Genomic DNA, 15,874 nt, shown 5'->3' on the forward strand with positions numbered 1-15,874 from the left:
CTCCTGGCCCTTGCCGTGAGCCCTGCCACCGGCAGCCCTCTCTTGCCCCACTCTGGATTTCCTCAGCGGTGACGCATCCTTCCCCAGCACACGTCCCCACATCCCCTTTCCTGGGAAGAGCTGCCATGGAGCTGTGCCACCCCTCCTGCTGTGGGCATCCCTCCTGCCCCCCGGCGCAGGCACCGACACTGCCACCAGCTACCCGGGGTTGGCTTTGCTGTCCACTCGCCAAAGCCTTGTGAGGTGCGGGAGGGCTTAGGGACACACTGCTCCCTCGAGAGCCCCAGCGCAGCTTTGTCCGCATGGGTCACTAGAAGGAGGCGGGGGGTTGCCCCAGTCTCTGGCCCAGGCGGGTGGCCGGGGGAGGCAGGAGCCGGCCATGTCGGGACCAGCGGGACTGTCCCCCGTGTTTTGAGATTGTTGTTTTGGGCTCGGCTCCTGTGTACTGGTTTGTGGCCGGTTTCAACTGGTTCGCAGCTTTTATAAGCTGTGGGATGACTGGCATCCTGCGAGTGCCGGCAGCCTCGGAGGGGACCCCACGCCTGCGGCTGCTGGTGCTGGTGGCCATGCAAGCCCACGTGCCCGGGGTGGCCGGCGCAGCATTCCGGGCGGCAGACACCCGCTCGCAGCCCAGACCAGAGGGGAGCAACCCCGAAGTTCCCTACCAGGCTTTCGGCTGCAGCATCTTCCCCTCCAGCATGGCCCCACCAACAGAGCAAGCCGGTGCCTCCCTGCAGCCGGAGGAGTGGGGGGACGCCACGTGCCCGCTGCTCTTCATCCAGCTCAACCAGCTCCTCAGCACCCCGGCAGGGCTGGAGTGGAGAGAGACGGCCAGGTAGGCATGCCTGCGATGGCCAAGCTGCCTGGCGACGCTTTGGGAAGCCCAGCCTTCAAAAGCCCAGCTCTGACGGAGCCCAAGGCATCTCCGAAGGCTGATGGTTCCTCAACCTCAGCGCCAAAGCAGGGCTGCTCGCTGCCCTCTGCCCCTGCCAGCGCCCGCACTGCTTCTGCCGGGCTTAGGGTGACTCATTTCATGGGAGAGGGCAGGGTGTCAGGCAGGGTGCAGGCAGTGACCCTGCATGGGCACAGTGCCCTTGCTTCTGCTCCTGCCTTTCCCGCCTCTTCAAGGCTCCAGCGGCTGCACCAGGGCTGGGATGGTGCTTTGACACTCCCCAGATCCGGCTGCCTGGCACATCTCGGGAGGCAGCCAGGGGGGTAGGTCAGGGCAGGCTTGGCTGGGGACGATGGGGTCCAACAGAGAGGAGCTGGGGCCAGCTGGGTGGTGGTGTGGGGCAGCAGCACGGCTGGGATGTCCCCACGCCCCACACCACCCCTCTGCAGCTCAGCAGGGGCACAGGGACTTGGGTCGCGGGGGTCTGGTGGCAGCGATGGGTCTGCCCCGGGGGTCGGAGGATTTAGGGGGTGCTAAGCCACCGGGCTGTGGCTGTGAAAGCTCTCCCCAGCACCCAGCCCTCTCCTCCCCGGCATGGCTGCCCGTCGTCGGGAGCCTGCTCTGCCGGGGCACGCTCTCCCCGTGCAGCACGCCAAGCCACCCCGCAGCAGCGCGCCCACCCATGGGGACAAAGGGAAGCTCTGTCTGAGCCCGGCATTAAAATATTTGGCACGGCCTGAGCATGGCAAACAGCTCAAGCCACTTCTGTTTTGACTCCAGCAAGTGCTGCTAACGGCAGGGCAACCCCCAGTCCCAGCACAGCCTGGGGACGGGTGGGTTGGGAGCAGCCCTGCGGAGAAGGACTGGGGGATACTGGTGGGTGACAAATAGGACATGAGCCGGCACTGTGCGCTCGCAGCCCAGAAAGCCAAGTGTCTCCTGGGCTGCATCATCCGCAGCGTGGCCGGGAGGAGGAGGAGGAGGGGATGCTGCCTCTCTGCTCCGCTCTGGTGAGACCCCCCTGGGGCACTGCGTCCAGCTCTGGGGTCCCCAGCACCAGGCAGACATGGACCTGTCAGAGCGGGGCCAGAGGAGGCCACCGAAAGGGTCCGAGGGCTGGAACAGCTCTGCTGGGGAGAGAGCCTGAGAGAGTTGGGGGTGTTCAGCCTGGGGAAGGGAAGGCTCCGGGGAGACCTTACTGCGGCATCTCAATACTTAAAGGGGGCTTATAAGAAAGATGGGGACAGACTTTTTACCAGGGCCTGTCATGACGGGACAAGGGGCAACGGTTTTAAACTGAAAGAGGGCAGGGTTAGGTTGGACATAAGGAAGAAATGCTTTACGATGAGGGTGGTGAGACACTGGGACAGGTTGCCCAGAGGAGTTGTGGATGCCCCATCATCGGAAGGGTTCAAGGTCAGGTTGGACGGGGCTTTGAGCAACCTCATCTAGTGGAAGACGTCCCTGCTCATGGCAGGGGGTTGGTCAGGATGATCTGTGAGGGTCTTTTCCAACCCAAACCATTCTGTGATCCCATGACTCGTGAAATCCCCCTGATCAGGAGATCGGAGCGAGGTGTGGGTCAGCAGGAATGGGGACACGACTGCTGAGGCTGCCCACCCGCCCCTGCTCCTCAAGCCCACTGCAGCACCCTCTGAGCCCCACAAACCCCTCCCTGCCTGTGCCAGCCCCATGCCAAGCTCAGAGATGGACCCAAGCTCCAGCTCCTGCTGCCTGGCACGGGGCACGGGACTACCCTGCCCCTGACCCCGCACATCTCCCCGGGCAGGTGGATAAAGTTCGAGGAGAAGGTGGAGGATGGCGGGGAGCGCTGGAGCGCACCCCACGTCCCAGCCCTCCTGCTGCGCAGCCTCTTCCAGCTGAGGACATGCCTGCAGAAGGGGACGATGCTCCTGGATCTGGATGCCCTCAGTTTCAAGGAAATAATCGGTACGTGGGGAATGCAACGGTCACCTCCTGGGAAGGGCTGGTCACCAGAGAGGGACCAAGCCACCAGGAGGTCCCTATATAAAAGCATGACAGCCAGGTACCTGGGGTGTCTGCTGCTCCAGCAAAGTGGGCTTTTCCCTGGGCAGCTCCCCACTGCGCAGTGACCCCGGGGCACTCAGGGCTGTCCCCATCCCTGTTACAGACAAGGCACTTTCTGGGCAGCCCGAGGAAGCAGAGCTGCAGCCCGAGCTGAGGGAGCGCCTGGCAGCCCTCCTGCTCCGCCAGCCGCAGCACCAGCCCACCAAATCCCCACTGCGGCTCCTTGCTGAGCTCAGCCTCTCTCCCTGCCGAGGTAGGCGCAGCGCCCGGCCATGGCTGGTGACATGGCTGTCCCATCGGGCATCCCTCCGCTGTCACCAGCCTGGGGCAATACCCATGCTGGCTGTTTGCTTGCACACGTATTTTGCTGCTCGCTCCCTTTCTTTGCAGGGAAGGCCAAAAGCTGGTCTGAGCCCGGAGCCCAGCTCTCCGAAACGCCTCTTAAGGAGCAGGTAAGGCAGGACGGAGCTGGGCTGAGAGCAGCTGCCGCATCCTGAGTGCCCAGCCGCTGCATCCCTTTTCCTTTCAGCTGAGAAACCGATTTAAGAAGAAGGTCCCGCCAGGGGCCGAAGCAGCCCATGTTGCTGTCGGTGAAGTTGAATTCCTGGAGAAGCCCTTCACCGCCTTCATCCGCCTCAGGCAAGGGGCGGCCCTCGGCTCGCTGGCCGAAGTCGCTCTCCCCAGCAGGTAAAGGGAGCACGGCCGATGGCCCTGCCGCCCCCCTTTGTCCCTGTCTCCCCGCTCCCTCCAGCACAGGACAAGGCTTTGCCTGGCAAAAGGAAAGGGTACGGCACCCAGTGCCATGTGCAGTCCCAGAACCCTGGCTCACCGCTTGCCCTCCTGCTTTTCCCAGCTCCTTCGGAGCATGCCAGGATGGGCTGAGAGTGGAGCATCTGTTGGGCAGCCTTAGGAGGGTCTGCATGCGCTCCACTTATCGTAGGGGGGCTCGCGGCTGGGAAGGGACGTAGGTTTGCAAGAGCCTCTGGCCCTCCTTCTGCCCGCGATGCTCTCCTGAGGGGTGGGGTGGCTCTTGCAGCACTGTTGGTGTAGGTGCAAAGGAGCAGGGCAGGAGGTGTTTCTCCATGGTTGAGGAATGCATCATCTGAAGCCATCAGGGGAAATGGTCAGTGTGCCACTAGAGCTGAGGACTTCCTTATGGAGCGTGCGGAGGAGGCAGGCGGGGATCAGGAGGGACATTGCCACCTCCTGGTCACTCTGCTCAGAGCACCCGTCCTCCAGGAGCTGGGTGGAGCTGGACATCCATCCACCTCCTGCTCTCTCCTTGGTGGGAGATGGGCGGCAGGTCCCCAGGGAGACCCCGCGGGTCTTGAGGGGCTCATGATAACCCGTTGCCCTGTATTTTCCTCCCCCAAACAGGAGGGGAAGGAGAGCTTGTCCCTACCCATCCCTTTGCCCATGGTGCCATCCCCTTAGCCAGTTGCCCCGGGCTATCCCGCAGGCGCAGCTACCACCTCGGGGCTGTCTCGCACCCAGGTCCATCTCTAGGATCTTAAGGTTTTCCCATTGCCTTGATGAAGATGCCTGGGTGAAAGAAATCCCAGGTAGCTACTGTCACTTCCCAACCCCTCAGAGCAGGCTCCAGGAGTCCTCCAGCACTGATACCCCACGTAAGGGCTGCAGCAGGTTCTGTCAAGCCACCTTCAGCCCTGCTCATGCTGTCGGGGGAGTTTCCCTACCCCCTCTCTGGAGGTTTGCTCGGGGTACGATCACCAGAACAGCTGCGCAGCCTCGGGGTACCAGGACTGAACCATTTTTGCCAGTTTTGGAAAGGAGTGGAGGGCTTGGTTAAGTATTTCGATGGGCTGTCTCTCTGGAGACCTTATTATTTTGCAGCACCCTCTGTGGTGTGGGATTTTAGCCATATTTCTTTCAAGGACCCTGAGCCCTCTTTCCAACCTCCTCCCATGTCCCCGTAGTCCTATCAAACCTGCTGCCCATGCAGCTGGCAAGCTCTCCTTCCCGATACTAAGGCTCCTGCATCCTGCCTGCGAGCAACATTCCCATGAGCATGACCCCACAGACAGCCCCCGTCAAGACCTTGACCCCACAGACAGCCCCATCCTAGAGCTGGACCCCACAGACATCCCATTCCCAGAACTTGACCCCACAGACATCCCCAGTGGAGGATGTCTCCTCCTCTGTCCCACAGACCTGTCCACCCCCCTCGCCCAGCCCGGGTTTCTGCAGAGCCTGTAATCCCGCTGGGGTTCTGGTGTCCCACGGTCTCCCATGGGGTTTCCATACAGTGGGCAGCAGACACGTGTCTCGTCTTCTGCCCCTGACCCCTCATTTAGGGTGCCCACACCTTGGGGTGGCAGCAGCCCCCCAAGCCTGCCCAGCCGCCGTCCCCAGCATCCCTGCTGCACCACGGTCTCTCTCAGGAGCAGTATCCCCTGCGGAGGAGAGGGCTGCTCAGGAGATGCGCTGTCTCGCCCACAGGTTCCTCTTCATTCTGCTGGGTCCCCAAGCCAAAGTGAAAGCCTACCACGAGGTTGGCAGAGCCATGGCCACGCTGCTGACGGATGAGGTGAGCCTGGTGCAGCACCCATGGGTGGGATGGGCCTGAGATGAGGCCCAGGCTGAGGACACCGGGGCTCCTCTCCTCTGCAGGCTGCAGCGGGGGAGGCAGAGGACAGGGTGAGCTGGTGGCCTCCCTTGCCCAGGCTAAGAAAACAAAGGTTCGGGGTGGGTCTGTAGGGCATGGGTGCACCCGTCGCACTGAAGTGGATGGGTACCTTTCTTGGTGATGGCTGCAGGCTGGGAGGAAGGCTCCAAGTGGCTGAACGCAGGGACGTGGTGGCTAAACCATGGCATCTCCTTGCAGCTTTTCCAAAGGGTTGCCCGGCAGGCTGAGCACCGAGAGGACCTCATCGCAGGGATGGAGGCATTCTTGAATGAGTTGACTGTTCTTCCTCCCGGGAAATGGGACCCCAGTACCCGAATTCCTCCACCAAGCTGTCTGCCGTCTCCGCACAGGAGGTAGGCTGGAGGGAGGGCACCTGCAGCCTCTGCCATCCCCTCTGCAGGGTCCCAGGTGGAGACCTCTGCCTGTGACATTGAAATCTCCACGGGGATGAAGCCACCCAGGAGTCAATCTTTGCCAATGAGGTCCTCCCAGACAAGCCCCTCTGCTGCTCCAGCCGACGACCACAGCTCTGGTCCCTGCTGCTGTTAGTCCTGCTGTCCCACTTGGCAGGGGATGGGAAAACCGCCCCTAGTGCCCTTCAGGCAGGAGCTGCTGGGAATGCTGTTTTTCAGCACTCAGATGTGAAGCTCATCCTCCGAGCAGGACACCTCTGACTCTGCCTGGCTCCTCCACCAAAACCGATCATACTAGGGCTGGCTCCTCCACCAAAACCGATCCTACTAGGGCTGGCTCCAGGGCATGCTGGAGGAGGTCATGATTGGGTTGGAAGGGACCTTCGAAGATCATCTAGTCCAACCCCCCCATCTCTCCTCCTCCTCCTGATCTTTCTCCTCCTCATTATCAGGGGATACACAAGGTCCCCCCAGCCCCCCTTGCACCCCTGTCCCCTCTCGATCCTCCCTGTCCCCTTATAGAGTCCTCTAGATGCAGCTGGGTCCTGAGGGCTCCAACCTGAAGCCTGTTGTCTCAGGCTCTGGTCTGCCACAGGACCGCCGTGCACACGCCGGATCGGCAGTCTCATGGCAATGGCGACATGGCAGCAGCTGGGGACAGAGCCGGCCTGGGGCACGCGCGCTCCGGGGAGGAGCTGGAGAGGACGGGCAGGTGGGTGCCTGGAAGGACGAGGGCGGTGGGAGGTGCAGCGGGATGCTGAATTTGGGGCAGGGTGCTGGCTCTCCTCAGCACATGGGGCCACCACATCCAAACCACTCTGGGCTGGTGTCTCCCTGGGAAGGGACCGTCCCCTGCCTTGCAGCTCTCTCAGGGGGTGATGGCCAGCTGGGGGGGCTGCTCTGAGATCTCCCTCCCAGGCTTTTTGGGGGGCTGCTGCGAGACATCCGGAGGAAGGCTCCATGGTACGGCAGTGACTTCTCCGACGCCCTGCACCCCCAGTGCCTCTCAGCAGTGCTCTACATCTACCTGGCGACGGTCACCAATGCCATCACCTTCGGGGGCATGCTGGGGGACGCGACTGCCAACATGCAGGTCGGTGTGGCCACGGGGTGCCCCGCACCAACCCCACTTGGCCCAGCCTGCGGGTCTCCTGGGTGCCCACCTCCCACAAGCACCCGGGGAGCCAGCGGTGCCCCTGGGGCATCCTGAGCATCACCTGAATCTGTGTCCTTCCCTGGCCTGCATGGTCCCCGAGCGCTGACACTGCACCCTGCAGTGCAGGGAGGTGAGGGCAGCTGCCTGCAGCTGTGCCGCTGTGGGGGACAGGCCTGGGACCTCTGTCCCCGCCACGTGCCTAGCGCCTGGCAGCCCTCCCCTGCCTTTCAGGGGGTGCTGGAGAGCTTCCTGGGCACAGCCTTTGCTGGCTCCATCTTCTGCCTCTTTTCCGGCCAGCCCCTGACCATCCTCAGCAGCACCGGCCCCGTGCTGGTCTTCGAGCGCCTCCTCTTCTCCTTCAGCCAGTAAGTAACCTACCGGGGTGGCTCCTCGGGCCACTGTCCCCTGGCCGGGGCACAGGCCACCATCACGCCCAGGTGGGTGTCATTGTTGAAGTTTTGGGTCACCCTTCCCACCAGGGACCACAGCCTGGACTACCTGGAGTTTCGTCTCTGGATTGGGCTCTGGGTGGCCTTTTTTGGTGTGGTCTTGGTGGCCACCGAGGCCAGCCACCTGGTGCGGTACTTCACCCGCTTCACCGAGGAAGGCTTCTGCGCCCTCATCAGCTTGATATTCATCTATGACTCTCTGAAGAAGATGCTGAGCCTGGCGGATGCCTTCCCCATCAACTGGCAGTACCGGCTGGACAACGTCACCTCCTATAGCTGTGTCTGCAACTTGTCCAGCCCCGGTGAGCCCCAGCAGCTGCGGGGCTGGTGGGTAGCAGGGTTCTGCTGCCCTGGGACCCCACTGGGACCCTGCCGCCCAGCTAGATGGGGGAAGGCACTGGAGGCTGCTCAATCCCATCCTCACCACATTGGCACCTTCCTCCACTCCCCTCCGTGCCGTCTGTCCATCTGTCTCTGCCTCCTGACACTGTCCAGGCACCGGGCAGGGCAGCGCCAGGAGCAAGGAGAGCCTTTGTCCGGCTCCCGTGGCTCTGGGATGGGGGATGCTAGGGACTGGAGGTGGGCACTTGGGTGGGTTTGTCCTGCCGTTTCTAGCCTGGTCTGTAAATCAGAGGGTGTTTCCTGGGGCCTGAAGGCACATCCACGCTGATCCTGCAAATGGGACGCACGCCGTGTACCAAAAGCATCAGTGCTGCGCACAGCCTGAGGCCGATGGTGCCTCTGAGTGGCTGATGCCTCAGCCAAGCCCTTCACAGGGGCATCCCCCCTTGGTGCTCCCTGGGCATCAGCCGGTGCTGGGGCCTCAGGGGTCCCATGGGGCCTCGTCCAGCACCCTGAGCCCTTGGGGAGAGCCTGGGGAGCCACCCCGCTGGCAGCGCAGCCCCAGTCAACCCTAATGGAGTGTCCCCAAGGTGCTGGCACCCTGACCCCCCCGTTCCCTTGCAGGTCACAGCTCCGCAGGGAACAACACGCCGCTCCCCTCACCCCTGGCCCCCCCACAGGTAGAGCCCCTGCCCCTGGGTGGGTAGGCGAGGGGCTGGGGTGGGGTCGAGGTGTCCGTGTGTGACCCTTCCTTGCTGCCTGCCCTGTCCCCGCAGCCCCCCACCGCCCTGGCCAGGCTGAGCAGGTCCCAGTGCCTGGGTCGAGGTGGGCATCTCCTGGGGACCAGCTGCCAGTATGTGCCCGATGTCACCCTCGTCTCCTTCCTGCTCTTTGGGGGCACCTTCCTCTCCTGCACAGTGCTCAAGCACTTCAGGAGCAGCCGCTACTTCCCTGCAGGGGTAAGAATCCTTCGGCCACCCCGGTGGCATGGCCACCTGTCCCAGCGGCACGGGGATGGCTCCGGGTGCTGTGACCCGGGGGTGCTCCTGGGGCAGCCCCCGCCCTGGCCAGCCCAGGCCAAGCCCTCTCCATCTGCAGGTGCGGAGGCTGGTGAGCGATTTTGCCATCATCCTGGCCATCCTCGCCTCCTGCGCCGTCGACGCCGCCCTGGGCCTGGAGACCCCCAAGCTCCTCGTCCCCAGTGAGCTGAAGGTGCCAATGGGGTGGGCACAGCGCTGTCAGGGAGTGGGTCTGTGCCCCCCACAGTGGCCGTCCCACTGTGCTGCTGCTGTCCTTCCCACCACTGGGTCCAGCCCTATAGGGATGCAGGCTGCGGCCCAGCAAACAAGAAGGGGTTGAACCGCAGCCGATCTGACGCTCTGTAAATAACCTGTCTTGGTCCCGGACTAATCACGTCATGGTACAGCTCATGCTGGAGTGAGAGCCACAAGCTCAAGTCCGGGCTTGGGCTCCCCGCCCTGGGTGTGGAGTGGGGCTGGCAGCACCTCAGAGCAGCCCGTGCTCGCCACCACCTTCTTGGGTTTGCCATCATCAATGCCCAATGCCACCTCTTCCACCTGCTCCTGGGGGCGCGTGCCTGGCTCCTGGCTTGCAGTGCCCAGGAGTAACCCCCTGCTCCGCCACAGGCGGGGTGTCCTCGTGGGGGACTGGTGGGTCATGCTGCCCAGGAGCACCCCCAGGATGAGAGAGGATGCTTTTCCTCTCCCCACGTGGAGCATCCCTGGGTGCCCGCAGGGCTCCAGCCTGGGCACCCGGGGCTGGTCCCGTCACCCGGCTGCACCGCAGGTCCCACAGGCGGGTGGCGGCTGCTGTGACCCTTCTGCTCTCCGCAGCCCACGAACCCAGCGCGGGGCTGGATCGTCTTCCCCTTCGGAGCCAACCCATGGTGGGTCTGCCTGGTGTCCTCGGTGCCTGCTGTCCTCGTCACCATCCTCATTTTCATGGACCAGCAGATCACGGCCGTCATCCTTAACCGCAGGGAGTACAAGCTGCAGGTGAGCAGGGGACAGGGGATGGGCAGGACCCAGCCAACAGGGAGGACCCAGGTCCCAGCTGGACCCTGTGGGCCAGCGGGGCAGTGAGGGGAGAGCGGCAGCCCGAACCGGCCAGCGAGGTAGGCAGACCCCACTGCCACCCCTCTGATGCTGCCAGGGAGACAGCTTGCCCCCAGCCCCGCTGCCTCTCCCATTGCAGAAAGGAGCAGGCTTTCACCTGGACCTCCTCTGTGTCTCCCTCCTGATGGTTGTCACCTCTGCCACCGGCCTCCCCTGGTACGTCTCAGCCACCGTCATCTCCCTGGCACACATGGAGAGCCTGAGGAAGGAGAGTGAAACCTCGGCCCCTGGCGAGCACCCCAAGTTCCTGGGCATCAGGTACGCAATGAGCCTGAACTCCACTCAGGGGACCCCCTGCCTGTGGCTGCGGAGCCAGGGGACGGGGACATGCCCACACTGGCCATCAGACCCAGCTTTGGGGCTGCTTGTGTCTCCCCGGGGATGCCACTGGTCCCCGTGGCCACCAAAGCTGAAAAGAGCAGAGACCCTGGGGGCCGGGAGGGCAGGTGGGGGCTGTGGGCTCCCGAGGGACCCCGGGGCACCCATGACACCTGTGCTGTCACCCGCAGGGAGCAGAGGCTGACCGGCCTGGCTGTCTTCGTCCTGATGGGAGTCTCCATCTTCATGGCACCCATTCTCAAGGTAGGCAGTCTGGCTGCTGGGTTTGGCCTCTTTTCCAAGACAGGGGGGTGGCTGTATCCTGCAAGGCTGGGGGTTCCTAATGCCGCCGTCCCTCATCCCATCACAGGAAGCCTGGCTGGCAGGTAGGGAGCTGTGCACCGCGTGGGAAGGGGCTGGGCAAACGGTTTGGCTTGAGTGCCGCAGGACGGCCGGCACGCCAGTGCACTGCTGCCCGTGTCAGCTGGCCAGCGTCCCTGTGGGCATCGGGGTCCCCAAGGACACCCCACCACTACTCTCCACACTGCCACATGGTGGGCCGAGCCTGGCTGCTGTTGGCTCTTGCCTGCCGCTGCTGCCACAGTAGGCAGAGCCCCCCCCAGGGTACCCTGGCCACATCTGGATTATGTGGGGGCAGGCAGGAGGTCCCTTTTCCTCCACCTCTGTCCTCACCTCGGAGGATGGCATGTAAAGCCTTTGACATGGTCCCCCACAACATTCTTACCTCCAAATTGGAAAGATACGGGATTGACAGATAGACTGTTAGATGGATCGCGTCCAAAGAGTTACAGTCAGCGGCTCAATGTCCAAGTGGGAACCAGTTAAGAGTGGTGTCCTTCAAGGGTCGCTACTGGGATCAATACTATTTAATATCTTCATCAACAACATACATAGACAGTGGGATTGAGTGCACCCGCAGCACATTTGCAGATGACACCAAGCTGAGAGGTGCGGTTGACACACCTGAGCGAAGGGATGCCATCCAGAGGGACCTTGGAGGACATGGGCCCATGTGAACCTCATGAAATTCGACAAGGCCGGGTGCAAGGTCCTGCAGCTGGGTGGGTGCAACCCCCAGTACCAGTACAGGCTGAGGGATGAAGGGATTGAGAGCAGCCCTGTGGAGAAGGACTGGGGGATACTGGTGGGTGACAAATGGGATATGAGCCGGCACTGTGCGCTCGCAGCCCAGAAAGCCAAGTGTCTCCTGGGCTGCATCATCGGCAGCGTGGCCAGGAGGAGGAGGAGGAGGGGATGCTGCCTCTCTGCTCCTCTCTGGTGAGACCCCCCTGGGGCACTGCGTCCAGCTCTGGGGTCCCCAGCACCAGGCAGACATGGACCTGTCAGAGCGGGGCCAGAGGAAGCCACCGAAAGGGTCCGAGGGCTGGAACAGCTCTGCTGGGGAGAGAGGCTGAGAGAGTTGGGGGTGTTCAGCCTGGGGAAGGGAAGGCTCCGAGGAGACCTTACTGCGGCATCTCAATACTTAAAGGGGGCTTATAAGAAAGATGGGGACAGACTTTTTACCAGGGCCTGTCATGACGGGACAAGGGGCAATGGTTTTAAACTGAAAGAGGGCAGGGTTAGGTTGGACATAAGGAAGAAATGTTTTACGATGAGGGTGGTGAGACACTGGGACAGGTTGCCCAGAGAAGTTGTGGATGCCCCATCATCGGAAGGGTTCAAGGTCAGGTTGGACGGGGCTTTGAGCAACCTCATCTAGTGGAAGACGCCCCTGCTCATGGCAGGGGGTTGGACGGGATGATCTGTGAGGGTCTTTTCCAACCCAAACCCTCCTGTGATTTTGTGGTGGAGAAACCGGAGACCAAGCCTGCGTGGTCCTCCCTCTCCCTTTGCTGCAGGTGGCAAGATACAGGGCAGCGAGGGGTGTCTGTGGGCTTTGGGAGCCTCCCCCAAGGGCAACTCTTTTTGCCTCCCCAGCTCCAGGATGAGTCTGGCTTGGTCCTTCGTGCAAGGACCCATCTCTCCTTATAATCCCCCCTGCCACACCTGCAGCAGCCCCAGGACTAGCAGTTACGTCCTCCCTCAGGCGTGTGGGTCAATGCTTCCTCTCAAACGCCCCTTGCGTGATGCCGGGGAAGCCGACCCAGCCCCGGGCACTCCCTGTGTCTCTGGTGCGATCCGTGGGGAGCAGCAAGTGACCCCCATCTCTCCCCTTGCCTGCCTGGGCTTGGGAGAAAATCAAACCACGCTGAGCAGCACAGAGAGGAGGTAAAAAGGAAAGCGGTGTGCCGGGGAGGCAGGACTCCCCGGCATTTATAGATCCTGAGCCATAAGCCATATCTCCAAGTGGCTTGGCATCATGTTCTCCATCTCCAGCCTGGATTGCTCCCACCGCGTGCTGGAAAATAGGGCAAGAAACTCAGTGTGTGTTTCCCCTCTCTGAAAACTGCAACGTCCCCACGCGAGCAGTGTAGCTGGGAGCACATCTGGGCTTTAAAGCCCTTGAAGCCGTAAGATAAGCAAAAAGCCACGAAATAATTAAACTGGGCTGTTGGAAATGAAGGAAGCAAATGCTGCAGCCACTTGTGCAGGCTTTTACACAGGAGAGGACGCTCAGCGAGCCCAGCCCCCTCGGGGAATCGCACCCCGCTGACCCCTCGTCCCCCTGTTTTGCAGCACATCCCGATGCCGGTGCTGTACGGGGTCTTTCTGTACATGGGGGTGGCAGCGCTGAACAGCATCCAGGTGAGCGTGGGCTGCACCGGGGGTGCTCCTGGGGGCTGTTTTGGGGATGAGGAGGTTTGCTCAACACCAGCTCTCACTGCGCAGCAGAGCCTGGATTTCAGCTCTGGATGATGCGCAGCCTGGCATGGGTCTGTCCCCTGTCAGGCCCAGGACAAGGAGGGACGGAAGGACCTTTCTGGGCAGAGGAAAGGGAAAAAGGGAGGTGTCCGGGATGCTGAGGAGCACGAGTGATGGATCAGGTGGTCTGGGAGAAGTGGAGGGACAAGTGGATAACCCAGACTTGTGCTCAAAGCTGCGGGGATGTCCCCAACTGGGAGCTGCAGGCAGAGCTGGCACCTGCTGGTCCTTTGGTCCTGGCATTGCCACTGATGTGCCAGCTCTGTTCCTCTCCTGAGAAACTCACGGAGGGGAAAAAAAATCCCTACTTCGGAAATATCTACCTTTTTTTTCCCTCTAAGCAATACATTTTCTTTGCAATTACCCTGCTCCAGATGACAGGCTGGGAAACCCCCTCCCTCCCTCCTGCTGCTTGGGGAATCCGGGGTTGCACTCTGGCAAAGGCAGCAGCAGTTTCCTGCATGCAGGGAGGGGAATCAAGCGGTTGTTCTCTCTCAGTTAACCCTTTAAGACCAGATGTCTTGCTGGAAAACGCTCCCCTGGCCTGGGGCGATGGTGGTACCAGGACTCCCAGGTCTTGCAGAGAAACTTGCCCGCCGAGGCATCACACTGGCGGCCAGCGCAGACGGCGGGAGGGTAGAACTGCATAAACAATGGCGAAAACCCATCCTGCCAGCCCGGGTCCCACCGGGAGGTGGGTGAGAGCCCGCTGAAAGCTGGAGGTGTGTGACCCACGTGCCATCCTCTCGCTACAGCTCACAGACCGCGTGCGGCTGCTCTTGATGCCAGCCAAGCACCAGCCAGACCTCGCCTACCTCCGCCACGTGCCCCTGCGTCGGGTGCACCTCTTCACCGTCATCCAGCTGCTGTGCCTGGCCCTACTCTGGCTCCTCAAGTCCACTACGGCTGCTGTTATTTTCCCGGTGATGGTATGACATCCCTTTTAACCGGGCGGCACTGCTTTGGTGCCGGACTGGGTGCTGCTCACATGTGCCCGGAGTTATCGCTGGAGCCCCGGCGCTCTCCTTGGGCAAGGGATGCAGGCGCTGCCCTGGGTGGGAGCGAATGCCCTGGAAGGTGGTGTACTGGGTGCTTGGACCCCCGAGGGCTGGCGGGGTCCCTGCAGGGCCACAGCATGGCTTTGCCACCATGCTTTACCCCCCGGGTTGGGGCTGGGGGGGCCGTCACTGCTTTGCAGGCGTTGTGCAAGCATCGTCCCCTGGGAGCAAGCCAGGAGAGGTGACATGCCACCTCCCTGGCATTTACCAGGGGGACGGAGGGGCTGGGGCAGGGACCACGCTGCCTGTCGCCTGGCCCCCAGCCCCAAGCACGGTGCGATGCTGATCCATGCTTCGCCCTGGCCCCAGCTGCTGGCGCTGGTGGGGATCCGGAAGGGGCTGGAGCGCATCTTCTCCTTGCACGACCTGAGCTGGCTGGACAACCTCCTGCCCGCGCCGGCCGGGAAGGAGGCAGAGGGGAAAGAGCCCGGGAAGCAGATGGAGGAGGGAAGCAACAGCGAGGAGGTGGGTGATGTCCCGGGCGCTCCGTTCTTCCACCGCCCTCCCCGGGGACGGAGCCTGGCCTGGGCCGAGGCCGAGGCGGGCTGGGACCCAGCTGCCTGGCGGGGCTGCCTGCGCGGCCTGGGAGCGCTGCCAGTCCCGGCCCTCTCTTGCTTCTCCCGCCAGTCCGAGCTGATGCATCGCCCGGGAGCAGAGGTCAACATCTCCGTGAATTAGGGCGGCAGCGGGGCGAGGCGGGGGGCAGCGGAGGCCGGGGCAGCCCCTCAGCTCCCGCCCAGGCGGGCACCGTCGCACCTCGGGGCCGTCTGGCTCAGGCAGACCCCCGCAGCCCGGCCAGGCCAACCCCCGCGGCGGGCAGGGCCCTCTCCCCCGAGGCGCGGCTGCTCCCGGCCCCGGGCGGCCCCCGGCCTCGAGCACCCCCCGGGAGGGGGCGGCCCGGCCCAGGGCCCCCGCCCTCGCCCCGGCACGCTTCTCCCCGGGCCCGCCCCGCCCTCCGGCGGGTCGAGGCCGTCGCCCCTCGTCCGGCCCCCCCCGGCCCGCGCCCCGCCGCGGCGCGTGGCAGTGAGCGCCGCCGGCCCCGCCCCGCCCTCGGCTGCCCCCGGGCCCGGCCGGCGGCGCTGACCGAGGCCACGTGGCCGCGCCCGTGTCGTCACGGCGGGCGGAGCGGCAAGGCGAGCAGAGTGACGGCGCGTTCAGCCTATGGCGGCCCGCGCTCGGGGCGGGAGGGAGGGAAGGGAGGGGGCGGGCCGTTCGCCTCGACAGGCAGCGCCCGGCTCCAATGGCCGCTCGGGACGGGCTGGCGTGTGACGATCTCTCGCGTTGACGGAGACCTTCAGAGGGGTTTGAAGGGGAGGGGGGCCCAGGGCACGGCAGGAGCCAATCGGGCGGCGCCAGACGCCGTGCGTTGTGAGCGATGTGCCTTTCCCCCAATCGGAATCCGCGACTGCCGGATTCGCTTTGACCGACAGCCCACTCGCCCCGTCGGCGCTCGCAGCTCTGGCAAGACACATGACTGATGTTCCAGACGACCAATCAGACCCCGGGAAGTTCAGGAAGCGAGGCCGGGGGAACGGGGCGGGGCGGCGGGCTCTAACCGCCTCGGCGTGCGC

General features: G+C 63.4%; 1 protein-coding gene across 1 annotated transcript; it reads left to right on the plus strand.

Moving 5' to 3' along the window:
• The first annotated feature begins 494 nt into the window (after positions 1-494).
• Positions 495-14,981, plus strand: SLC4A9 (solute carrier family 4 member 9). Its single transcript, XM_059825627.1, has 20 exons — positions 495-835; positions 2,682-2,842; positions 3,045-3,194; positions 3,332-3,393; positions 3,471-3,628; positions 5,402-5,489; positions 5,787-5,941; positions 6,597-6,713; positions 6,920-7,094; positions 7,389-7,522; positions 7,637-7,908; positions 8,573-8,628; positions 8,725-8,907; positions 9,047-9,160; positions 9,802-9,963; positions 10,163-10,341; positions 10,593-10,665; positions 13,060-13,128; positions 14,001-14,174; positions 14,613-14,981. Exons 1-20 carry the CDS (start codon positions 495-497, stop codon positions 14,979-14,981), a joined length of 3,192 nt encoding a protein of 1,063 aa, XP_059681610.1.
• The last annotated feature ends 893 nt before the right edge of the window (positions 14,982-15,874 follow it).

The sequence above is a fragment of the Gavia stellata genome, chromosome 16 (genome assembly GCF_030936135.1).
Source record: "Gavia stellata isolate bGavSte3 chromosome 16, bGavSte3.hap2, whole genome shotgun sequence".
NCBI classification, from domain to species: Eukaryota; Metazoa; Chordata; class Aves; order Gaviiformes; family Gaviidae; genus Gavia; species Gavia stellata.

Excerpts from the sequence above, each read along its gene's own strand:
- SLC4A9 (XM_059825627.1), top strand. The coding sequence starts at position 495 with ATGACTGGCATCCTGCGAGTGCCGGCAGCCTCGGAGGGGACCCCACGC. Across the intron at positions 836-2,681 it reads GAGTGGAGAGAGACGGCCAG|GTGGATAAAGTTCGAGGAGA; the intron begins GTAGGCATGCCT and ends CTCCCCGGGCAG. Across the intron at positions 14,175-14,612 it reads CTGTTATTTTCCCGGTGATG|CTGCTGGCGCTGGTGGGGAT; the intron begins GTATGACATCCC and ends CCCTGGCCCCAG.